Source organism: Synchiropus splendidus, chromosome 1, assembly GCF_027744825.2.
Source record: "Synchiropus splendidus isolate RoL2022-P1 chromosome 1, RoL_Sspl_1.0, whole genome shotgun sequence".
In the NCBI taxonomy this organism is placed as follows: Eukaryota; Metazoa; Chordata; class Actinopteri; order Syngnathiformes; family Callionymidae; genus Synchiropus; species Synchiropus splendidus.
In genome coordinates this window covers 68,277,135-68,302,171 of record NC_071334.1, presented here as the reverse complement: position 1 = coordinate 68,302,171, position 25,037 = coordinate 68,277,135, and the positions used below count along the sequence as shown (strand labels likewise).

At 50.8% G+C, this 25,037-nt stretch overlaps 3 protein-coding genes across 20 annotated transcripts in view; 1 reads left to right on the top strand and 2 right to left on the bottom strand.

The window, feature by feature from the left end:
* mast4 (microtubule associated serine/threonine kinase family member 4) overlaps window positions 1–11,130 on the bottom strand; it is a 44,510-nt gene extending 33,380 nt beyond the window's left edge. For 4 of the 6 annotated variants that reach the window (XM_053863566.1, XM_053863609.1, XM_053863582.1 and 1 more), the window contains exon 1: window positions 10,747–11,130. In XM_053863566.1, the coding sequence (XP_053719541.1) occupies window positions 10,747–10,911 (165 nt within the window). In that variant the 5' untranslated portion in view covers window positions 10,912–11,130. The remainder of the gene's footprint in view (window positions 1–10,746) is intronic. The other 2 variants (XM_053863591.1, XM_053863644.1) reach the window with 1 other exon arrangement.
* LOC128757994 (interleukin-31 receptor subunit alpha) lies at window positions 10,116–17,396 on the top strand. 11 transcript variants are annotated; one of them, XM_053863763.1, is made up of 18 exons: window positions 10,117–10,664; window positions 10,776–12,789; window positions 12,930–13,022; window positions 13,108–13,164; window positions 13,234–13,293; window positions 13,580–13,703; window positions 13,840–13,985; window positions 14,050–14,186; window positions 14,365–14,503; window positions 14,575–14,657; window positions 14,765–14,966; window positions 15,023–15,211; window positions 15,277–15,408; window positions 15,474–15,635; window positions 15,709–15,852; window positions 16,207–16,297; window positions 16,360–16,441; window positions 16,504–17,395. In XM_053863763.1, the coding sequence occupies exons 3-18, from the start codon at window positions 12,995–12,997 to the stop codon at window positions 16,948–16,950; spliced, it is 2,223 nt and encodes a 740-aa protein (XP_053719738.1). In that variant the 5' UTR covers window positions 10,117–10,664; window positions 10,776–12,789; window positions 12,930–12,994; the 3' UTR covers window positions 16,951–17,395. The 11 variants fall into 11 exon arrangements, with proteins under 11 accessions (XP_053719691.1, XP_053719719.1, XP_053719710.1 ...); XM_053863780.1 differs by having other exon boundaries at window positions 12,860–13,022; window positions 13,843–13,985; XM_053863754.1 differs by having other exon boundaries at window positions 12,860–13,022.
* On the bottom strand, window positions 17,266–24,660 carry srek1 (splicing regulatory glutamine/lysine-rich protein 1). 3 transcript variants are annotated; one of them, XM_053863818.1, is made up of 12 exons: window positions 24,190–24,323; window positions 21,874–22,469; window positions 21,657–21,784; window positions 21,291–21,406; window positions 19,890–20,036; window positions 19,653–19,831; window positions 19,461–19,591; window positions 19,288–19,402; window positions 19,108–19,215; window positions 18,885–18,950; window positions 18,703–18,817; window positions 17,266–18,621 (listed from the first exon to the last, which is right to left on the bottom strand). In XM_053863818.1, exons 3-12 carry the CDS (start codon window positions 21,685–21,687, stop codon window positions 18,514–18,516), a joined length of 1,116 nt encoding a protein of 371 aa, XP_053719793.1. In that variant the 5' UTR covers window positions 21,688–21,784; window positions 21,874–22,469; window positions 24,190–24,323; the 3' UTR covers window positions 17,266–18,513. The 3 variants fall into 3 exon arrangements, with proteins under 3 accessions (XP_053719793.1, XP_053719803.1, XP_053719784.1); XM_053863828.1 differs by having other exon boundaries at window positions 21,657–22,469; window positions 24,190–24,218; window positions 24,296–24,323; XM_053863809.1 differs by lacking the exons at window positions 21,657–21,784; window positions 21,874–22,469 and adding an exon at window positions 24,422–24,660.
* Window positions 24,661–25,037: the final 377 nt, after the last annotated feature.

Below are 25,037 nucleotides of genomic sequence, written 5' to 3'. Positions count from 1 at the left end.
AGAGTCTGGATCTGTGATCCGACTGTCTCAGGAACCATCACTACCCAGACGTGCAGAGCTGAAACGCTGCGAGCACTGCAAACGACATGATTCACAAGTGCATCAACAACATTTGCTAACAAACTCGTGAACAATAAAATGATCAGCTCTTCCTTGCTGACTCTCAGACAGAGAGCAGGTGACGCTGCGATCAGCCAACAACAGAAGGAAGAGTGATCTTATGTTTATGATGTATAGACGCTAAACGTGCCTCTAGCTAGAATGTTAGCGCCTACAAACATGAAGACTGTATAGGCAAACAGCTGTTGTGTCGTTTGTCCCTTCATGGACGGCATCCAACGCATTTCTACGTCACACCGACCAGCAAACCTCCGCCGCAGCGACCGTTCTGATCACTGTGGAAAGACTGGCCGGACTCACATCAGGATCAAGGTTGGGATCTCACCAACACCCGCTCTGTGACTGCAGGTGACAACAGTGGAGACGACCTCCTCGACCGTGTCAGAGCGGTCACCAGCAACAGCGGCGTGTTGTCACAGCAGAGATCAGACAGAAACAGAGGAGGCAGTGCCAGGAAACATGTTTGACAACCAACAACAGAACCGGGTCAAACGTGACTCGCTTGAGTTGTCACGGGACAGAAGGGCGCGGCCGGAGGAGACTCTTGCTGAACGACAGAGACATGAGGTTTCTTCAGAGAAGCATGTAAACGTTAAGTGTGGTGGTCCTGTGCATCATCCCCAGAAGTCCAAGTAAATACATAATGTATTTTTGTTTCACACACAGAACAAAACTGTGGTGATTCAACACAAAAACACGGCCATCAGGTTCATACCTCACCTGTCTCAACGTCGATGTATTGTCCAGGTAGAGACAACCAACAGCAGGAGACTGAAGCAACATTTGAAGCGGGGCTAACATTCGTGGAGGGTCACTATGGCGGATCAGAGACACAGACTTGTAGCAGTTTATCTACTCTGGAAGTCAATGAAGACCATGGCCACCACGTCTGGGTCCATCCATTACAGTAAAACCTGGATTCTGATTGGTTAACATGCAACAACAAGTTCTGAATTTTCTGAATGTGGATTTTTTTTTTTCTTTTTAAATAGCAGGTAAAAACACTGATGGAAGACGTAAATCTAGAGCTCTGCCACTCCTCAGAACACCAGCCACTGAGGAACCTGAACGCTTGAAATCTGACAAATACTGGAGAAGAACAAACTCTGCAGCTGCCAAAACAAACTGGCGGACAAAGAGCAGCGGCAGGAAGACTCCCCGAGACACGCTGATGAACGGGTGGAAACATTCTCAGCCCGGGTGAGCGAGAGAGCGAGTGTTCAGGTCAACTTGGTCCCTGGTGAGGACTCAACCCCTCACTTCTCTTTGCCTCTTAAAGCTTTTGAATGTAGCTTTCCCCAGTGGAGCTTTTATACTGGACCGTTATCCTTGTCTTGGTTTATTCCCTCGTGCACAAACACACAAACATTCTGACAATAATTTTGTTCAGCTCTTCAGCTCAGCTTGAAATTCATAAGCCGAATTTCAAGTCTAAGTTTAAATAATTCTTGATTTAAAAAATATATATTTTGATTTTTGTATTTAATCAGACCTGTCTCACTTTCTGCCGTGTTTATGTTAATTTGAGGAACATCTACTGAAGGAATCCACGCGTTTCGTGTCCCAAATGATCATAGATTTTTATTGAAATCAGATTGTCAACAGTGCAGCATGATGAGCTCCTCATCTAAAACACTGAGTCGGTTTCGGGAGCAGATCTGGAGCTGTGAACAGATGTTAGTTCACGTCAACATAACACAAAAAAGCGCCAAGTCGTGACTCCCACTCCAACAACAATCAAAGAGGGCTCAGCAGAGCGGTGGAGACGCAGTGACCGCCGTGTCTTAGCAACCACAGACGAGGAGAATCAAGAGCCCCGGGTCCACATCAGCTCTGGAGGTTGCTGGTCCAAGTCCAGGCTCAGACCGGCTCTTTTTGTTTTGTTTTTACAATGCAATAACACATGTTGGAGAAACCTGTCCACCTCTTTAACTGGCGCCAGGATGCTGACCTCTACAGTGCAACACATCCCTCGCCACCAATATCCAACTGATGCCTCCGTGTCACAGGACATCATCTGAGCATCTGGAAGTAGACCGATGAATTGTGTGACAAAGGGAGTTGGTAATGTCCACTGCAGGGCGGGATACAAATAACACCAGCGGAGAGAAAATCTCAGAAGGTCGTACATCTTGAACTGTGAAAGAGAAACTAAGGCGTGACCTTTAAAATGCAGAGGATTTGTAACAAGTGGACATTCTCAGGTCAGGATGGAGGGGGGGAGAGATGGGTGAGAGTGGGAAGGAGGAGAAGGAAGGAGAAGGTGGAGCGGGAGTAAAAGAGCAGAAGAGCGAGAGGAGGGTGAGAAAGCGAGAGAGAGAGGAGGGAGACCGAGCAGGACAAGCAAGAGAGAGGAAGGGAGAGAAGAGGAGAGAGAGGAAAGCACGAGAGAAAGAGAGCGATCGAGATGAGAGACATGAAGGTCTAGTGAACAGCGTTTTAGTGTTTGAGCATGTTTGAAGTGACTTTCAGCAGGGGTTCAGACCAAAAACGAAAGACCATGGAGCTCAGGCTCTTAGCGCTGAACATGGCACTGTGACGACGGAGGGACGAGAGAGAGAGAGAGAGCGGACCAACGCCACACCTTCATCACAGCGACCAGACGTAGGAGGAAGAGGGGGCAGAAACAGACAAGAGTAAACAGGTTCACTGCGCTTCAGCAGAGCAACATGTAATGAAGATAAATAAATGAGCATGTGAAGGCTGGCCTCTGGAGCCCAGTGGGCGGGGCTTGACTCTTGTGAAAGGGGTAAGAGGATTGTGGCATTTTTGTCCCCAACATAACTCCACCATTGGACCATGGAACAGTTGTGGACCTGCTTCAGAGCGCCCACACAGTGACGACCCGTCAGAACCTCGCTCTGCTCCAACATCAGAACTCCCCACTGTACCCACCGTCCCCAGAGCTTCGTGACCTCCACATGGACGAACACAGTGACTCTCAGAATTAAGAGGCAGATTCTGACTCACAACCAAACCGCCGACGCTCTGTCGGGTCAAACTGGACTCCCTCACTTTTGGTCGAAATCTCACCGCAATCCACATCTCGCTCAGGAGTCAGAGTTAGAAGAGTGAGTCAGAGAGGAAGATAATGGGTTTGTCGTCGAGAGAAAGGACCAGTTCAGAAAAGGGCAGATCAGAGGGAGAAGTTTGGGGACAAAGTTAGGACTGGTGTTTGGACACGAGGAGAGGAGACCAAGAACATTGGAGATGGAGGACAAGCTGAGGTTCAGGATGGAGGAGGACGAATGAGGTGGATATATTTGACCACAGCATGACAATGACGACCTGCAGTAGTGTCAGAAACCAAACAGGTGCAAAGTAGTCAACAGCAGAGTGGAGACCAGAAGTATTTCTAGGAGGAGAAGAAGGACTCTGAGAAAGAGTCTTTTCATCTCATGAAAACACCAAATGCTTCAGCGGCTCTTCTCTATAACCGTTCATGGACACAAAGCAGTCCAGGAGGTCTCTTACCTGGCTTCTGCCTGGCGGCTGGCTGACTGTGACATTCCGACCTAGCGACATGGCAGCGGACCACAGGGCATAGTCCACAGGGACCGGGCTGAGTGAAGAAGAGTAAAAGTCCTAACACTGAAGAGTCTTAACCAGATTGTGCTAATCCTCTTAGACGCCAACGTCCATCAGATCCACTGACCGGCTGTAATTACAGCTTGTTTGGGTCAAAGGATCATCGATCTCTGAAGAGGAAGTTAAACATTGTCAAACAGGAGCAAACACAGGGGCGGCGGCTGCCTGACACAAGTTAGCAGCACCGCCGACAAACTGGTCCGAGCGGGAGAGACTGGGGTGAAGGTGGAGGGTCAAGCTGGGACTGAAGGAAACGTTAGGGATGAGAGCGAGCAGGGTCACAGAGCAGAGAGGGTCAAGGTCAGGGAGAAAGTCAAGGTCAGAGAGTGTTGGGGGAGACCAGAGAAGGTCAAGGACCAAGGCAGGAAGAAGGCCATAGAGGGGGGAGGATAAGGGTCATGGAGAGCAACAAAGAAGAGCCAAAGAAAGGTGCAGTCAGGGGTCAATGAGGGTCAGATACAAAGGGAAGAGCAAGAAATTTCACTCCTGCAACAGAGGTTCTAGTTTCCACTGGGTCTGTCCTTGCCGATTCGGCTAACACAACCAGCTCCACCTCAGAGCAGAGAAGGTCTTGCTTCTCCTGCGGACCTCCTGATGGGTCATCATCCTGATACCGGGCACAGAGCTCCACAAACACCAACTGGGTCAGAACACGTCATCACTGAGTGCAACAGCTGCTCAGGTCGACAACAGCTCGCCTTCTCTCCTCGGCTCCTTCCTCTTCTTGTTCCTGTCCAGCAGGTTGTGGAGCGCCACGTCACACATGGTGGCGTGTTGCTTCAACAAGTCGTGAGTGTGCTGCCAGCTCACAACAAGATTTCATTGTTCAGGTCCGTTCAAGAGATTTGAATCGACACCCAGTCTGTTCTCACAACTTCAACCTCCGTCTGCAGGCTGGTTCTGCTTCACAGAAATTTGATTTTAATACGTTCTTGTCTGCTTTCTATGGAACACTGTAGCTCCAGGAAAAAACAAAATCGTTCCCTCATAATATCACACCCGTTTCCTCCTCTCAGCTGAGGTCGAAGGGGCAGCACTGATAAAGATGCCCAGAAAAACGTGTTTCCAGTCAATTAAATGACATCATCTGGGCCCACCTCTGGGTCTCCTGCTTATTGTCAACTGTGCTCTCCTGGAGGAGCAGAGGTTCTCTTCCGAGCCTCTCCTGGAGTGCTCATGACTCAAGGTCAAACTCCATGCATCACTCACTCGTGAACAAGGGCCCGAGACCTCTCAATTCCAATCTGAGAATCTGACTCAGCTCAGCCGATCTCACAAGCCTGGTTGTGTTCTTCAGCTCCAGCTCGGGTCTCTCAGCATCATAACCGCCAGCTCAGGTCAGGTGTTCAGGACACTATTGCAGAAGATAGAATTCAGATAAAGAAACTGTAGAAGACATTCTCTGCTCAGCCTCCCACAACAACTGATGGGAACACAGTGTTCTGATCTGAGCCTTCAGTTTTACAGCAGTCACTGTGTGCTCGTAGGATGGAAACATAGCTGCAGCACCAACAATCATCATCATCATCATCATCAACGGCACCCGCCGTCGTGATTGCAGCCTCAGGTGGAACAGCTTCTACGTGAAGCTCCGACAGCTCAGGACGTCCGAGCGTGACAAGGGTCATCAAGTCGCAGACACGGACCAAGACAACTGGTGGATGAGAGTCAATAACTCTTGTTACTGCTCCACTGGTGTAGAACCTGACATCTGGAGATGATGATCCTGAGTTCCATGTTTGTGGAAGAGGTCCCACCTGTTGGTGCACTTGTATCCACTTCAGGACATATGTCCGACTGCAGCTGGAAAGAGGTTCTTCAACAATAATGAGGATTGTGGAGGTCTCAGATTGAGAGAGTCACCAGCTAAGACTCCACACCAGTGAGACCGAGAAGCTTCTGGGAGACTTCCAGAAGACCTCCAACCACCATCAGCAAGAGTGAAGCTGAGTTTCCAACACAGTGCTGGTGTTCATCTTAACATCTTCAGGACAACAGCCCAGACAGTTGTTTTTCACGAGATGTTCTGCTGTCTCCAGCTGATTCAGAGTGACGCGCTGGAGAAGGACCATGAAGCAGGTGACAACAGCGTGATGGAGCTTCAGTCAGACTCTTCGCCTGGATCAGGACGGCTAATGCCGCTACAGCAGCGTGGGACCTTCATGACCAGGTTCATGATGAGCCGCATGATGAGTCATGGATCGTCTCTGGACTCCAAATTACACTACTTCCTTGTGACAAACATCTGGACACGTCTAAGATGTGTCATGATACGAGTCAAATTCGTGACAAAAACAGCAGAATCGAGCAGAACCAAGGAGCCACTGAGACATCTTGGAGTCTTTCCATTTCTAAAATTTCGTTTACAGTTGCTAGTGCTTCTGTACCGTCTACTGCTTCACAGTGGCAGGCAGGTCTGACCCGTTGCTGCCCCCCACAGGATTGGAGGAGGTACTGTATGAAGTTCATCAGTTCAACTGCACAATTCACTATTTGAGAACCTGGGGTCCCGCATGTGGCATGGGCCGCCTATGGAGTTCCTCTCAGGCCCTCTGACCACTGAACTCCTCACCAGAGGCTCCACAAAAACCCTGTTCAGACCAGACTCTTAGAACAGCAGTTAAGTCGTCATCATTTGTTGTTTGTGTAAGATGTTTGCCGACAATCAAAGCGTGACGACAGCAGCAGCTCAGCATACACAGCAGACTACAGAGCCCTCACTGACACCCGCCCTTCTTCAACTCCACACCTGCAGGTCGGTCTCGGATCACGATTCCTGGAGCTCACGCTGACACTCCGCTGCATCAAACCCAACTCCAGCTGGCTGCGTGGGTTCTGGCTGCAGTTCGTGTTCACCGCCCGCCCACTATGCTGGACCCACTCCCACCTCGCAGGAACGCTGGGGGAGGATGGTGAGGAGACGTGTTTTACTGTGCTGACAACTTGCACAGGTGGTCACCACGTGGAAAGGCGAGTTCACAACAGCCCATTAGAAACACACAGACTACAACACCAGCAGGAAGAGATGTCAGCAGGTACAGGAAGTCATGTCAGTTGTTATGTAGGAGCAACAACAACCAACGGTGACTCGGAGCACTCAAGTCGAACAAGTACTGAAGTAACTCAGGGAAGTGAAGCTCCACCGCCGCCACAAACAGCTAAATCCAGAGACGCTCTGAAACGGATCCGGTTGCAAAGTCACGTCACCCCGTTCCCAGAAAACGCTCCGTCTTTAACCCCCCTGGCAGCATGACACTGGGCAAAGGTCATGCTTCCCTGATTAACCCGGCGGTGGAGCGCTGCGCAGCGGCCCGACCCAACCTGCCGTTCTGACCTGAGATGTTTCTGCCGAGTTCACACTGTCGACTCCATTTACGTCCTCCAGTAAAGGAGCGCCACGCGGAGCGGGTCTCACGACGCGGAGCCGAGGCAGCGTGAGAGAGGAGGACATGAGGTCGTAACCCACGTCAACATTGTCGGACTCACATCAGTTCCACACACATTTTCAGCTCTACAACACCTGGAAGTGCGCGTCAACGATTGCATAACTCAATGCGTGTCTTCACTGCAACATGTGCGATTCACCTGAACATCTGCAGGTCGGTCGCTCTCCACGCAGCTCGACAAGCATGTAACAAGTACGTGCAGCACGTGTGTGTGTAACCAGGCTAACACCTTGGTAGTGAAGTACTTCCCCTGGTCATCTGTGACCAAGTCAGTGTTGATAACCAATGACCCACCACCACGGTGACGGATTCCACCCTTCCACAGTTTGAAAAGTGATATGCAGCGCGCTGTGCCACCAGCTCAGAATGTGTGTGTGTGTGTGTGTACAAGTGCACACCTCTGGGCTGCCACTCATCACACAACAAGTACAGCATGGGTGAGTTTAACCGTGGCCACAGCAGCGACACATCAGGAAGAGCACAGGCCAAACCACCAACAAGACTTCTGGGGACTAGGGTTGGGCGATATGGACAAAAAAAGTTATCGCGATAAATGTAGTAATTTCATTCCATTCCATGTGTTGTACACACTACAGTCTCTCTTGAAACTGTTTCATGATGAAAATTATGACTGTTTGTCCCCAACATATTATTTGTTTATGTCTAAATATAATGGTGAACCAAGTGTCGAGGTGAGAAATTCAATGTTCCATGTCTCTCGTAGAACCAGGTCATTTTATTTAGAGCCGTCTGTCTGCTGTATCTGAATAAATGACCATTGAGTCATATTCTATTCTCAAAATCATGATACAAACTGTCAGTCCTTTGTCTTGTGTGATGAAAAACATTTTCACAATTCTCTCTCCTAAAATGGTTGTTTTCCATGGCCTTATTGAAGATTTCACTAATACTTTCACCGTTTTAGAATTTGTTGATGGTCCCTAACTGATGGCAGCTCGTAGCATTAGCGCTGCCTGTGAGAGTGTGTCCGCGATCAGTGAACTCTAACGGGGACGCGGAAAAGGACGCCACCACCAATATCCACCAGTTTTCACCAGCGCAGCAGGAGACCTGCGTGTGTTGATGTGAACCAAGGCAGACGAGCGCGTCAGAGAACCTATGAGGACCACTCCATCTCATAAAATAAACAGGGATCCAGAGACTCAGAGTCGACTAGTGTCATGATCGAAGGTTCCCTGGATTAAAAATCAGTTTCAAACTATGAGAGCGCCGTGCCGTTGCGGCCTCCTCATGTTCACGTGTGCAGGTCCAATGCAGCGAGTGAGCCACGTGTTTATCAAATTTAACGTGAGACGCAGAATTGTCATTGTGGAGATTGTGTTTGGCGGTACATTGTGTACAATAAGTTATCGCCCACCCCTACTGAGGACTGTACCTTCAGACTGAGGTCGTGCCGTGTGACACCAGTATTTAGACAGGACAGAGCATGGGATGTGAACACGCCCCAGCAGGAGGTTGTTTATTCGGAGCCTGATCAACCAGTCGGCCTCAGGCGAAATGAGAAAGTGGGTGAGCCAGGCCTGATGAGAGTTCCTCGTTTCGGCCACTTCTGTTACCTGAGTAAGCAGGTCCAACCATACTGGACTGCGCCCCCTGTAGTCCTGCAGGGGAGCAGACGTGGTCCTTTTTCTGAGAGTCCAAATAAGGACCTGTGGTCTGGGTCAGGACAACGGAACAGGACCCTAGCAGAGCCTGCACTGGCCGCTCCTCCAAGATGGAGACCAGAGGTTGTGAGATAAACAGCACCTGCTCAGGAGGAAGTTCCCAGAGCAAAGAGAGAGGCGCCACGATCTAGGAGGAGCAGCCCAGGTCTCCGGTGTGAGACCACCTGCGGACCCACTTCACGCTGGACTGAAAACAGCCTGTAACCCGAGAAACTGTCTATTTACAGTCGCCGTTTACGGATGATTTATGGGCCTGAAAAAGCACACGCACCAGTCTGTCTCTGTGGAAGCTCCAGCAAAACAATCCTCACCAACACACAGAAAAGGCCCTGAACCCTTCTGACCAGAGGCAGGACGCCCACCTGAGCTCCACGCCACCTCCCCTCCTAACCGAGACACTTTGTCACGTGGAACATGAAGCGTGTCTTAATAAGAGCTGCCAGTGGGATTTGAGCAACAGGGGAGCTGGACAGACATTAGCATGTTATCTCAGCCTTACACTTCACGTTCATGGAGTGAACAAAGACAAAAAGCCACTTATAACTTTACAGATGAGTGAAAACAATACTCAGCAGCACTCAGCGAAAGGACCATCACACAAGAGAAAGGACTGACCGTTTATATCATGATTTTGAGAATAGAATATGACTAAATGATTAATTGAGATACAGCAGACAGACGGCTCAATTTAACCCCTAAATAAAAGGACCTGGTTCTATGAGAGACATGGAACATTGAATTTCTCATCTCCACACTTGGCTCACTATTATATTCAGACATGAACAAATAATGATGCTGGGTACAAACTCCAGTCATTATTTTCATCATGAAACAGCAACTCAAGAGAGACTGTGGTGTGTACAACACATGGAATGGAATGAAAATGGATTTATCGTGATAACTTTTTTTTGTCCATATCACCAGTGAACCTCTCTTCAAATAGAACCATCAACTCGAGCAGCTACAGAGGGTTGGAGCATGAGCCAGCTAGCCTCTGGACAGTATCAAGGTTTGTCAAAAACAGCATGTGAAACTATGGGTAAGTCAGGGTTTCACACAGAAAACATGCAGGCGCACCATGATGAATCTTATTGGAAGCAATGACATGTGTTGTGAAGGGTTCTTTTGACCGACACCTTTCATCTATAAAGAAAAAGAGTGAATACATGTTTTGAATATAGTTGCTGTTGTTTTGCTGGTTCACTGACATCATAATGCAGGGTTTCCCTGTGATGCTCACGCAAGGCCATGACCAGACAAGTCACAAAGCTCCTGCAGCTTTGTTTGTTGGGACAGGTCAGCGGATCGCGTGCCGGTGCCCTCTATCCCAGATGCATGGACGCGGCAAACAAACCTCCAGAGGACCATCTCATCCGATCCTGCTGGAGTCCAACTCTGAAGGTCACAGGCGGGAGCAAGCATCCCAGTGGGTCAGGACTCCCAGAGGACCTGCACGAGTTCAAGTTCCCGGACTTTCCCAGGCGTCTCACGCCCACATGAACTTGGTGCTCAGAGAGACAGGGGGTGGGGAGGGGCGGCACACAGTGGCTGCTACCACCCCAGTCGCAACAGTCGTAACGACATGAGGCTAACTTTAGCATGATGCTCACTGAGCTAGTGAAACACTTCAGCAGCCGTTCCGACACTTGAATCACGTTTCCTTCCTCTGTTCACAATAATGATGCAGAGAGGATCAAAGGTCAGCTGGTTTTTGGAGGCACTGATGTAGCATCTGAAGACAAGCTCGCTTGTCTTGCGACCACGTGAAATGACACGGTTGGCCAGGATTGGCACGCAGGCCAGCAGTTTGACCGGCTTCTCTGAGGTAAAGGACTTTATGAAGAGTTTTTCTGAAGTGCTGTTTAGGTGTCCCGCTGTGGGGACGTGTGTGTGTCAAGTGTGTTTACCTTCTCGTCCTCGTCCTCGTCCTCGTCAGACGTCTCTTTCCTGTCCTCGTCAGCTTCAGGGACTCTTTGAAACTCCGCGTCCAGACCCTCGAGTCCTCCTCCGGGGAGACTCAGCTCCACCGTCACTCCTTCTCCTCGGGACTCCACGAACTTCTGGAGCTCCATGTTGGCAGCGACTCCTCACAGACGCGACGTCACAACACACCTGCTCATTAACCTGCGGCAGACGCACCTGAGCCCGCCGCTCATGGTCGACTCGACGGTCCGCGATGGTGTGACCACAACGCCGCCTCAGTCGAGCTCGAGTCCGGCGCGGCAGCTGCGGTGAGGTCCGGCCGCGCGGCACTGAGTCTCCATGTCCGTCTATCTGTCCGCGTCCCCGCCGACACGCTGAAGCAGGCTCCGCCCACGCGTCTGCTGTCAACCTATCAGCTCGCTGAAACTATGTTGTTGGTGGACAACTTAAGTCCCGCCCACTTGTCAGAGCTGACCTATCGTGCCACTTCAAACCCAACTACAGCTCTGGTGTCGACCAATCAGAGCGCTGCGATGACTGAAGCGTCGACGTAAAATATTTTTTCTCATTTTTGAAATCCATCCTTAAAATAAAAAATAATAATAATTCTTTATGAATCAGAGGATTATAAATCAATAATTCATAATTTGGTTCACAACAGCCTGCATCGTCGATACGGCAGACCACCCACGAGAGGGAGACAGACTCCAGCCCGTTAGTGTCGTCGCCATTGAAAGTCGTTTGTCTCCTCTGAGCGCTTTTAACACTGATCAAGCGCCTTCTACTCAAAGTAGTACCACATGTGACATGCATGACTTTATTTTGTTCTCCCGAGATAACAGTTATCTCGAGATCATTTGTATCTTGGGATAAAAAAAAAAGTCGCTCCAGGGACGCGCAACACGTATAGCTTAGCCACATGTGGTATTATTTTGAGTAGAAGGCGCTTGACCAGATTGTTAAAAGCGCGCCGTCGGTAATATTCTGACTTGCAGACAGCGACTGACAACGTTGACGAACAGTTACGAAGCCATGGGAGTCACAGTGGCTCCAGGAGGACGTATTCAAAATGCTTTGCCAGAGAGGCAGCTACGCATGCGCTGACATTTGCCATCGTAGCTTGAGATACGCATTATCACGAGATAACAATTACCTCGAGATAATTGTTATCTCGGGCAATACAAAATCATGCATGCCACATCAACAAAAAAATAAACACATGCATGCCGCTCCGTACGTTTATTATCTCTTCCATGTCAGAATTGGTCAGCGACTGTGAGCCAAACTTGGCTGGAGCAATGACAACTTCCTGTCAAGCGGCCTTCTAAATAAAACCGGATGCGGCACCGGCTCGAGGGCAGGTGCAGCAGATAACCATCATGACACACAATAATTCGATTATGACTTCAATCGCGCCCACGCCCTCAACTTATACTCAAATCGAGATGAGAAATGAGAAAAGCTGCTTCCCTGCATGGTGTGTTGGTCATTGACAAAAAGTCTCGGCACACACCAGCATGAACGCAAACACACACGGTAAACACAGGTTTCTGTCAGGGAGCCAACGTTTAACACATTCGTTTAAAATAGCTTTTCACACAAGTGGACTCAGCGTGTGAACGCCGCGCTGCCAGAGACGTGCACTTCCACATCACGCGTGTAGGAGGCCGGGGGCCCCTCATAACCTCAGGGGACACGCGGTTGACGTCTTGAAAGCACTTGTTGGGCGTGATGACGCTTTCAGGAGCCAGGTGTTTGGTCAGGACAACAGCGATCCTTCATCCACCGTCGCAGAGATGGAGGAGGTGATAAGGTGCTCGCCCACCAGCCCTCTCAGAAGATTCCCATGACTCAGAAAGAGGAACAACACACATCTGGTCCGCTCGTGTTTGAAGTGAGAAGTCCAGCCTTGACTCAACGATGGAGGGCAGCTCCGAGTTGGACGCAGATCATCACAACCACCCGCTGACACAGCGAGGAATTGCCTGCGCTCGTGTTGGATCCAAACAGTGACAGAGAGAGAGATGGTATCTATAAGTGAGAGGAGAGAAACACACACACACAGATCGTTATCAGATTTCCTGTCTTCTGCTGCAGATGACGGTGAAGATGAGACACCCCCCCTGACCCCCCTTCACACATCTCTCTCACACTCGCATGTTTTCAGTCAGTGTGCGTCTGCAGCCCAGACGTGTGGGTCTGTAGTGGAAGCTCGGTCAGTGAGTCGCAGACATGTTTCGGCTGGCGCTGCTCCTCTCCGGTGAGTCTCCACTCTCCTGCCAAGCTCTTGTGTGCGGGGTCTCTCCCTCCTAAACGCACGGGGCGATGGATTGACTGAACGTCAGTTTGTCCTCCAGGGCTGATGGCGCAGTGGCCTGTCGCCAGTCTTCACACCCCGACAGGTAAAGTTGACGCAGACCTCCCAGCAGTTCTTCCACTCTGAACGTCTCACATCTGCTTTACGTTTTCAGTGGTCTACTGTCGCCAGGTGAATGTTTCCTCCATGCTTCAGCACTGTGGACATCGCACTGGTAATTCTTGCTCCTCTTCCGTGCCCTGGACACTTCCAGTGGAGGAGCAGAGGTTCTTCTCTCTCTCTCCAGACAGAGAAGCTCTTGTTCTCTGGGTTGCTCCTCAGGTGAGAGGAGAAACCCAGCGGTCAGTGGAGAGCTTTGCCTTCTGGCTCAGCTCTTTCTGTGCCACAGAGAACGAAGATCCATTTCCTTCACTTGTGGCCTAGAAAGGCAGCTCGCCACTTTCTAGTGGAGAGTCAGAGACCTGCAGCAGCAGAGTCGCTGATGTCCTCTTTGGTTTCAGATGGAGTCCATGACCTCCAGTGCTTCATGAGGCGTGATTCTCTGTTGAGAGTGTGCGAGTGGAAACCTGGGAAAGACTCGTCCAGAAAAAACTACACACTCGTGGTGCGGCAGAACAGAAGTCGGTGAGAACGATCCTTCACGCACCCCGTCACATTCTAGCTTGGGGATAGCGAGTTTTAGCATCACTGTGCTCATGGCTATATTCAAGAAACAGAGTTGAAAGTAAACTGGTTTTCAAACCTCCTGTGTCTCTCCCAGCAGCAACTATTGTAAACTGTACGACAACATCGCTGGCCTCTTCGCTAACGCCCAGTGGTACAGTGACAGACCCGTGGCGGCAGAGGTTTACGAAAACAGGCAGTCGGACAACTGCAGCAGAGCAACGTACAGAGGTCACCCGTCATGTAAGACCGCTTCACACTCCTGACTGGAGACTCTCCCAGTCAGCAGTAACAGCGTTTGTCCCAGTCAGGTGTAACCCGCCGCTCGCCACGAACTTCAGCCGCCAAGCTGGGATGCTGGACCTGAAGGTGCGCTGGACTCAGAAGGACAAGACCATCCTGAAGGTCGACTACGGAGCGGTGGGCGAGCCGTCACAGAGCAAGGTGAGGAGCCAGAAACCTCTACTGGATCCTGAGTGAAGGGACTCCACGTGTTGATGTCGTGTTAGCGGAGCTGGCTCGACCAAATATTAGGCCAGAGAAAACACACATCCCCGTCATCGTCAGGATCAGTCCACATGTTCCGCTCCTTATTCATATAGTTACCAAAATGTTTCCCCAGGTGGCGACGTGTCAATCATTAGAGAGATGCACCGTGCAGAACCTGAACGCCTCGCTGACCTACCGCGTCCGGATCGGTTGTGTGCCAAACGACATGTGTTCTCAGTGCCCGTGGAGTCCCGCCCACGTGGTCCCGGCAGGTCAGGGTCTCTCGTTTGAGGGGATGACCGTCTCCAGACCCCCCTGTCACTTATGAGCTTGACGTTTCCAGAGCTGACGCAGCGGCCAGAGATTCTGACGAAGGAGGAAGGAAAGAGCGACCAAGGCAGGCGGACGATCTTTCTCACCTGGACGGTAAAAACCCTTCAAAAAGCCAAGATTGTAACAGATCCTGGTTCACAAACACATGAGGGCAGAGCCGTGACAAGGGCCGGTGCTCACACCAAGTCTGTGTCGTGCAGTTCCTGCAGCTGTGCGACGGCTTCAACGTGACGATCAGCAAAGCATCAGGAGAAGCAGTGCAGGAACGCGTGAGCACCACTCACCGCAACATCAGGCTCCTCCTCTCATACTCGGCCTTTCGCGTCGACGTCCAAGCCTTCAACAATGCGAGCGTCTCTCCACCGCAGACTGTTGATGTCCCACAGCGCTTGCTCCTATCAGGTGAGACGGAAACACAGCGCTTTGCTCGTCCAAACTTTTTCAACTCTGACCAACAGACGGAGAAACCTCAGGGATTAACGTGGAAGTCCACAACATGAGCTCCTTCACGGTCCACTGGGGCGCGCAGCGGCTTTCGATCATCAAGTGTTTTTCAGTGGAATGGACCGACACACAGACAAAGAAGACAATGTTCCAGTCCTTCTATGAAGGCAACAAGAACTACAGGACGTGCAAGAACCTACCAGGTGTTGACCCGCTGAGCTGCTTCGCAGGTCTCCTTCCTTCTTCTAATGTTTCCGGTTGACACCAGAACCACTGGAACCCTACACGCGATACCGTCTGAGTCTCCACACTCGACACCAAAAGCATCCGTGCAACCTGAGGTCCATCAACAACAGTGAGAGCACCTACGGCAGCACCCTCTTCTACGCCATCGAGGGAGGTATGTCCATCCACCGCTACCGGTCCAGTCACGCAGCTTATTGACCCAATGTTTTGATTCTCAAGTGCCCATCAGCTACCCAATGAACCTGAGCTGCTTCAACATCACAAAGACATCTGTGGTTCTAAGCTGGTCGTCCATCCCTGAGGCAGACCTGCGAGGGTTCTTGCTGGGCTACGCTATCTTCTACTCTGAGAACCAACGCGGAGAGACGCACTCAGAGAGAAGTCAGTGTTGCGGTTGGGTCCGATTCTTGGGTTCCGGTTTCTGCTCTTTGACCTCGACTCCTCTGATGTGTAGATGTCACAGTCGATGCAAAATCCAGCACCAAGCAGCTACACGGTCTGAAAAGTGGAGTCGTGTACCAGGTCCAGATATCGGGGATCACAAGACCCGGAATAGGAGTCCGAAGTCCTGCCAGCCGCTTTGAAACCATCCAGTCGGGTCGGTCACCAAACAGAACCGTGACAACACCTGCCATTTTGAGATCATCATCGTGGCACGGCCCGCCCTCTTCACTAGCATTTCAGCAACATTAGCGTTTAAGCTAGGTCTCTTGTATGTTTGCTATGTGATCAATGCAGCGGTTGAAGTAGCTTAGCTGAGTTAGCATTGACGTCACACTCAAAATGTCAGGGTTGAGCAAAGATGGCACCTCGTCTACATTAGCGCCACGCTAGGATCTCTGTCATGTTAGCACATGAGATAAACAAGTTAGCGACCATAGTATTCACTGCTAAGAGATGTCTCCAAAGTGAATACCAGAAAACCTCAATAGTGCCCTCTGATCGTCCACAGATGAGTACAAGGTTGGTGCTGTGCTCTCCTCCGTCCTGCTGATGGTCATCATGGCTACGTTCGGATTGTTCGGATCCCCGGTCGTGAAAAGGTAACTGCCCTCCTGGTCACTGACATAACCCTGGTACTACGAGTAAGGACAACTATCTCCAGAGTCAAAGTTCTGCTGTGGCCCAGTCTACCGAGTCCGGGACAGAGTCTGGCCATGCAGAAGATGCAGCAGTGCCACCTAGAGGTCAGTGTCAGACCCTCTGAAGAACAGCAGCCACTCCCTTCTTCATCGTGGTTTGTTTTCAGTACCGGGAGACGTCTGAAGCTGCTGTGGAGGAATACGACAACTGCAGCCTTCAGATTGTCGAAGAAGAGGTCCCGGTGCTTCTTCCGCACCTGGAAGATGAGAAGATACCTGAGGACACTGAAGATGAGGACGACGAAGAAGATGCCGGCGGAAAAGCTAGTCCAAGACCTTCCGAGTCAGCACCGCTGCCCCTCATTGGCGACTACACAACTTTGGAAATGTTTCTCAGGGCGCCATCTGCTGGTGTTTACATGGAGAACATGCAGCAGGATCTGGCCACCAGGAACAAGTCAGAACCAGTCCACTCTCAGGACAGAGATGAGTCGAGTCAGATGGACTGGGACTCAACAGGGCAAGCGGTGGCAAGGGTCGGTCCAGGAGGTCTGGACCTGCCCCTCCATGCTGGTGGAGCAGCAACCGCTCTACTCCAAGTGCACAGGGACTGACGCCTCTCACCTCACAGTCCAGGTGCTCATCTTGACCTTTACCGGTTTTCCTTCTATTAAATGTGTTAGCTCTTTGTCTGGAGGTGTGTGACTGTCGCGGCTCGGTCACGCCTCTACACCCACTCGGGAAGTGACGCGGCACGTCTTGTGAAGTGGAGCGCGAACTCCGACCAGAAAAGGAGAAGTTGAGAGGTCGCTCTGTGAGCGGGAGATAACGCCACTTCCACTTCTTCTCATCCACACCAAGACCAGATGCGCAGTCAAAAGATGTGGTAGATTAGCAGAGTTCCCACACATGTGAGTCACCAGCAGCAGTTGAGATAAAAACTCTTTATTGAAGCAGCACTGGTGAGAAAGACAACGTCACTGAAAGACTCGAGGCAAGTCTCACGAGCTGAGTCCATTCTCGCAGTAACAGATTTCAGTTCAGACAAGTTTGGGGCGTCGGCTACGTGTTGGGGTGAACTACGTCTGCAACACACGGCGCGCTAACGCTAACACTTCAGAAGCAGCCGTTAGCAGAGAGTGTTAAACCAACCCAAAGCCACTTGCTAGCAGGAACACCTTCAGCTAGCAGTTATCGCAGCGCTTCGCCACAGCGTTGATGATGAATTACTTTACAACTGCATGGTTTCCATTTAACTTGTGCTACTGTTCTGGTGATGCTGCCCCCTAGTGTTGACTCAAACAGCCAGTTGCCAGTCACGTTAGCTAGCCTGATTCAGATGGCGTTGAATGGCGTTATACCACTAGATCACATCATTGTCGACATCACATCTTGGAAAAAACACACATAACATTAACTTTGGGAATGGAGTACCATTCTTGGTTTGTTTTTCTGCGAGAGCTTAAAAGCACCTTCAAAAATAACAAAATGGAGCGCCACCTACAGTTTCAGCGGTGATAATGGCTTTAAAAAGTATGTTTTTGTCGAGTGAGAATAACAGCCAGGTTAGCATGTAGTGCTAATGGTACAGTTGAATGACGTGGACGCAAACAAAACACAAAAACCAACTCAATACACGCCGTCTCGGTCACCAGGTGAGGGGCTGCCTCTCCACTGATCAAACACAAGGCAATAGCATAACAATGCTAAGCTAACGTGTCGTTTTTAGTTGCTATACTTGGTTAGTTGCTATACTGAGACATTTCACCATGTTACGAATAACAAGCTGTTAGAAATGATGCGCTAACTGTGCAGCATTTGACAAGCTAGCTTTGGCGATGAATGGCTGAATATTACAGGTGAATATAAAAATAAATAGAAAACTAGGACGTGTTTAACAAACACAAGGGGGCGTCACTCCCACCATTGATGTGATAAAGGTTCGGGTTACAACGCCACCTCACGATAAATACCTGGCAGAGAGAACGTCACGTGAGCGTCACAGTGTTCGAGTGGACTCTTACCTGCACACTTTGAGTTAACTCTTTCACCAGAAACCGCTCATCAAGCGCGTGATGGAAATGTTAAAAATGAAGATGACGATGACGAAGAGGAAGAAGTATCTTCCAAGACTCCGTCCCAGCAGGGTCAGAGGGCGTGTCCTTTGCGTGAGTCCACTAGCTGCCGTTGAGCTGTGCGCATGGTGAGGATGTCACGTCCTCGCCGGCCGAGTCCTCTCTGCCGCTGTCCAGGTGCTTCCTGACCCGCCCCTGGTCCCGACTCACCTGGACAATCGACAAACAAATCTCTGTTTACGACCACGCCGTCCACGTCAAGCTGAGGTGATTCTGAGGTCGGGCTCACACCTTTAGAGGCTTGATTCTGGACCGGGTCTTGTCCTCGTCTCGCCGGCTCCTCTTCCGGGACGTGGAGCGCTCTCGCCGGTCCCTGCTGCGCTCCCGCCGCCGCTCCTTCTTCCCCCTGAACACCACAAAGCCACCAAGTCAACAGCAGTGAAGTGCCAGCACACTTCGGCATCGTGTGGAACCTTTTCTGGGACGGAGACTTGGCTCTTCGTGGAGGAGTCCTGGACTTACTCCGCCTCCGGTGACCCCTGAGAGACATACAGACGGCTGGTGAGGTCTGATCTGTCAGGTGAGTGAATCTGGTTCTGTCTCAGCCCCCTGCTGGCCACAGAGCGAACTACAACTTGGAGTTTGAAGTCTTATTTGCTTCCTCAAGTCTGGGCCAGAACTGGGTCATCAGCTCACCTCGATCGGCTCCGGCTGTGCCTCCTGTCTCTTGAGTGAGAGCGCCTCCTGTGGGTGTTTCTGGAACTATGGCCGTCGCCCTTGGGCCCAGGCTTCTTCTGTGACGACCTGAAATGACCAACACCATTTTTAAAACTGGTGTCATGACCTCTCACGCGTGGTCACTCATTGGTTCCTCACCGATGTTTTGAGCGGGACCGTTTCCTGTGTAACCTTGAGCGAGAGCCGGACCTGGATCGTGAGCGGGACCTGCGGGACCTCCTGGAGCGGGCGGTGTACCTCTTGTCTTTGTCAGCTGGAGGAGCAGCAGCGTCAGGAACTGGGCAATGCCATAGGACATGCCGGTCACAAACCTGGCTCGATGGCGGCAGCGATGGTGGACTGGGCCTCTCTGACCCGCTTCATGACGCTCTCCAGCTCCTTGGCGGCGGCCTGCGGCGTCAGCTCCGGGGGCTTGACAATAGCGTTGTTGGAGTGGTTGACCCTGAACAGACAGAGACCTGAAGACGGCTGTCCGTGCGTGACGTCGAACCTCAAACACGTACTTGAGCGGTCGGTCTCCGAACATGACCCCGTTGAAGGTCAGCGCTCGGGCGACGGCATCCTGATCCACAAACTCCACGAAGGCGAATCTTGTGGGCTGAGTCTCGTCTCCTGCCATCCGCACAAACTTGACCTCCCCCACCTGCCTGAAGAACTCCAGCAGCTGGTCCGCTGTGGTGGTCTGAGGACGAGGAGGGGCGTCAGGGAGAGGCGGCGGCGGCAGTGGCGTCCCTCCTCACCTGTGAGTTCAGGTTGCCCACGTAGACGGTCCTACGGATCTCGTCGATCTTGGATGGGTCCACGTTGCCCATGATGGGAGGCTGCGAGCTGGCCAACGGGGCGGGGTCCAGGTTGGCGGGCAAGCGGTTCATCAGGGACAGACTGAGCTGTGGAGAGACAGGCAGGTTAGAGCCTGGAGGGGTTGTCACGTTTACTGGTAAGCGCATGCGTCCATGGTTATATCGTGCACAGGCAGTGACGTTTTTTTTTTACTTATTAAAATGTATTTTTTCTTCTAGAGTCTAGAAGAAATCGGAAGCAATGCTCAGTGCAGGTCAAATGTACTGGAGGAGTTTTGAAATTATTAATGATTTAATAATACTGGAATAAAAAATATATAATAGCAGATAGAATCGTACAATCTCCAGATTACAATGACAAATATTGATTATTTTAATAGTAAAAAATACAGTGGTGCCTCGGTTTTCGAACGTCTCAAACCGGAGTTCGTTCGAGTTCGAACAGTTCTGGATTTCGCGCAAGAAATCCAGAACTGAAACGCCCCCGAAAAAAGCCAGAAAAAACATAACGTGCGCGGACCGATCAGCTGACCCACGATGTGCTTTGTTATTGTCTATAACGCAGCCTCTGCATGCAGACGTGTCCCGTTAGCTCCATTTACTGACTGTTTTTTCTTCATATTGAGGTGTAAAACCTTTCCTGTCTCCACACTGGACCGTGGTAGAGTGTCACAGGGGAGGTGCTGGAGCGCTCACTCCAGGGTTTGATGTCCTGTTGTGGGCTGGAGCTGGGACAGGGATGAGGCGAGTCTGGGACAGAGCGTGACTTGGTTTATGACTTTGTCACAGCCAAACTGCACAGAAGCGCACATTCAGAGCTGGACACGCACCAGGCACCTCTTCACTTCTGGAGAGACCTCACTCACTCGGCAACCCCTCCCACATGCAGCGGCCACACACATAGAGGAACAGCCACCTGCAGCACACACTCTACATTCACTCCTACAAAAGACTATTTTAAGGCTTGGAACGCATTAGTTCTTTGTCCATTCATTGTCATGGGAAAAATACATTCAGATTTCGAACAAATCGCTTCTCTAACGGCCGTCTGGAACGGATTGTGGTCGAGAACCGAGATACCGCTGTACTCAATTCACATAATGGCACGTTTACAGGTGTTCTGCCAGTTTTGCCCACTTCTGTGCGGGTTTGGCGACCCCATGTGGGGGCTGAGGGGACGCAGACTGAGGAAGTTTCTGCCTAACGGCAGCTCGTTGCTGTGGCAACAAGTGTGTGAGTGTACTGTGGGAGATGACTGTGTGGAGCATGTGAAGACCCCTGTCCTGGACGGTGAGGTCATGTATCTGACATCATGGAGGGAGGTGGAAGCACACCACTCACGTTCTGCAGCGGGGCAGGTGTGGGAATCGGGAGCAAGCCTCCGCCGGGAATGAGCGTGGGCGCCGGCGTGACCGGGGCCAGAAGGGACAAGGCCTTGGCCTCTTCCGGGATCTTGCCTGCGGACAGAGGAGCCAGTTAGCGGAGGCAGTGGCATGTCGGCCTCAGCTCTATGTGTCTGCTCTACTAGCCCACTGTACTCTAGAGAGAGAGAGAGAGAGAGAGAGAGAGATAGCTGATCCCAGGCTGCCCCCTAGTGGTCTACGACTATGAGCCGAGCATGGAGGTTACAGTAGCTAACTTTAGAACAAGGCTTCTCCACAACAGGAAATCAAACAGAATGAGTCAACGCGTGGATGCATGGGTCACCTGGACTGGACACATTTGGGTCATGAACCATGCCAAATCAAGCATGGCCGCTTTTCCCGTGGGGGGGGAGGGGCGATCGTTTGGCAGTGTTGCGCAACACGACAAGACAAACCCCAATGGCTGCATCACTAATAGCACACAGGACATCAGATACAGAGAAGAACAACAGTTTTAACAACAGTCTGATCCGGCCAGTGGAGAACATCACAGTACAAACGTTTGAGAGATGACGACGTCTCACTGCATCAACCATCAGCCCGTCGCTATGGCAACCGAAGTTTAGCTTTAGGCAGCGCTAGGCGTCCTCTTAGCATCCTGTGCGTGGATGTTGTGTGTGTGTGGAGAGAGAGAGACAGAGGGAGAGCGAGAGAAAGAGTGGATGGGAACGTGAGATTGTGTGTGTGTGTGTGTGTGTGTGTGTGTGTGTGTGTGTGCGTGATACAGATCCCGCCGGCATGCCGGAGCAACCAGGACTGAACTCAATCACACACAAGCTGCAGCTGTAGCAGAGAGAGAGAGAGAGGGGGTGGGGGGGATTGGACAAAAAAATCAAAACAACAAACCCAAGAGTCAAAATAAAACATGGACACAAACGCTTGAGGTCAACCAGCACTGGAGCTTCTGGATACAGAGACAGCAGAAGAAGGTGGACAACATGGGAAGGAGGGAGCGAGAGAAATAAAGAGAGAGACAAGGTGTCCGTCTCGCGGGGCTCGCCGCCGGCTCACATTCCCCACATTCCCCTCTGGGAGGCGGCGTCGGCCCCATCGGGCCTGACTCAGGCTAGTGTAACGGCCGGGCCGGGCTACTCATCTGATATGCACACAAAATTACACAGAAAAAAAAACATACAAAACCAAATTAATAAACTCCGAGCAGGAGCGCCAGGACAAAAAGCATCAGTGGGGGAGGAGAGGGGAGGAAGAAGAGGAGGGGGAGGTGAGAGAGGGAGAGTTACATCATTTGACTTCAGCACTTGAACCTGAGGAAGACTCTCAGGTCACCGATGTTCCCCCACATCTAATACTCTGCTGGGAGCTCATGACAAAACTCACTACAAACACTAGGGATGCACCGAATGTATTCGCCTGAATACTGCATAAAATAATAATAATAATGATAAAGCAACATTCTGAGGCACCGAAGCCAAACGCAGAGGAGGCTGAACAAGGAGTTTTGTTTCAAATCCATGTAAAAGAATGTGTTTTTTTTTAATCTCCAAAGACACACCACGGAGGTGAAACGAGCTATGAAGACATTCTGGCAACCCACTCCACAACTCTCAGAGGTGCCATGACAGAACCGACTTGGCGGCTCGCTGCCCGGTCGGCTGGTGGCCGCTCAACACAAGTGGAAACGACCTTGACTTTACGACCCATGTATCACACGTTTCCTCTGTATTTGATCATTTCTTTGTTGTCCACGGGGTTAAGTATCAAGCGCAGCTGGCTCGCAAAGTACGATCCAAAGCGCTACTTACAGTGTTAGTTAATTTTTCGTGTATTTGAAAGCGAGAATAGAGCTGCGATTTACAATGAGTGTTGAAGCTACCTCAAGCCTTGTGTTTACATTATTAGCCTGTTCACTGGGGCTAGGCTAACTGGTGCTGACAGGACAGGAATTTATTTGTTGTGGGTTTATATACTGTCTTAAATCACAGAAAACATGAATAAAATGTATTATAGACGATAGAAGTACAAAAACTAAAGCACATCTGATATTCTGTATTCCACAGAGCCCTGGAAGTGACATGCATGTCTTTATGTTTTGGATGTGACATGCATGACTTTATTTGTTTTTTTACCCCGACATAACAGTTATATCGAGATCATTTTTATCTCAGGATAAAAAAAAAATAAAGTCATACATGTCACATTCAAAAACAAATAAACACATGCATGTCACTTCCAGGGCTCCGTAGCACTCGGCCAAACGTCTTGAATTTTTATTTGGCTTTGGCCACAAATGTTCAATTCGGTGCATCCCTAAATTGAACGTAACATTTGAAATCATCTTTATATTATCATGCTATTTCACGCTTCCACTGAAATGGATTAATTAGCTAATGCACTTCTTCTGCCATACTTCAGTAAAATATATTCCTAAAAAAAATCTGTTTTTGGAAGACTGATTTCCATAAAAACTAATAATCGACAATATTTAAACTAGACGACGTGAAAACGAGACTAAAAAGCGCACTTGTCTGCAGCTGACGTGCGATCACGTGACGGGCGCACCGGTGCGCTTCAGCCGGGAGTGAGGTCCGCGGTGGAGTTCGGGGCTCGGGCTCCGCCTGTCGTGAGCAGGTGAACACTGAGCGGAGGGGACGGGACAAGCGATGGGTGCTGGACTGACACCTGCAGCGAGGTGTTCGGGTCTGCTCGAAACCAACCCACTCCGCAGTTTAACACGACGAGAACTTGGACTGGTCGAGGCCAGGCGCGTGCGTGTTTCGGCAAACAGCAGCTCGCGAACGCTTCTACTCATGCGGCATCACGACCTGTTTACACGGGGTCTGGACCGGACCTCTCACCTTCGGCACACGGAACCACGATCAGAGCTCTGTCAATGAACACAGTGTTGGTCAGATGCTGCGCCACCCCGACGCTGGACGGCTCCCGGAACTTTATGTAGCACACCTTGGACGAGAACGTCAGAGTGGTGTTGCTGTGGAGACACGTTAGGCAGTCAGTAGAATCACCCATAGACAGGCCGCAGGTCCTCGGTGTAGCCTGGCGCGGGAGGCCGGGGGAGGCGAGCCTTACTCGGGGGGGTAGAGCCGCAGCTCCTCGATGTCTCCCAGGAAGCCGAAGAGAGTCCGCATCTGCTCGCTGCTCACAGCCGAGGACAGGTTCGTGACCTGCACGACGGCTGTGCCCGGGATCCCGCTCATCCTGGAATTTTCTCTCGAGTGCGTTTGTGATATATATTACATATATTTTTTGCACTATTTCTATTCCAGTCGGCTCGCTGCGGCTTCTTCGACTTTTACACGCGTTGATCATCTACTCGAACGCGGTCTACCGCCCCCGTCCGGGCGGGAAGTGCACGACTGAACTCGGTTTGCGACTTGGTGACTCCGTTGACTCCATCGAAGGCACCAGCGACACGTTGGTGTCCTTGAAGACAGGAGCCACTCTGAAGACAGAAGACTCGGTCCCGTCACCAGTTACCGAAGGAAGAACTTGTTCCTAGAATATGAGTCACTTCTGGGTTTGAACTGTGACCTGTGACTTGAGGCTCCCTATGGATGCCACTCTCACTGGACTTGTGACTTAACTGACTGGCTATCATGACTTGGACTCCTCAACTGGTGACGTGGTTCAAATCGGACTCAATGACTCAAGTGACTCAAGCAAACAACGTGATGACTTGTAACTG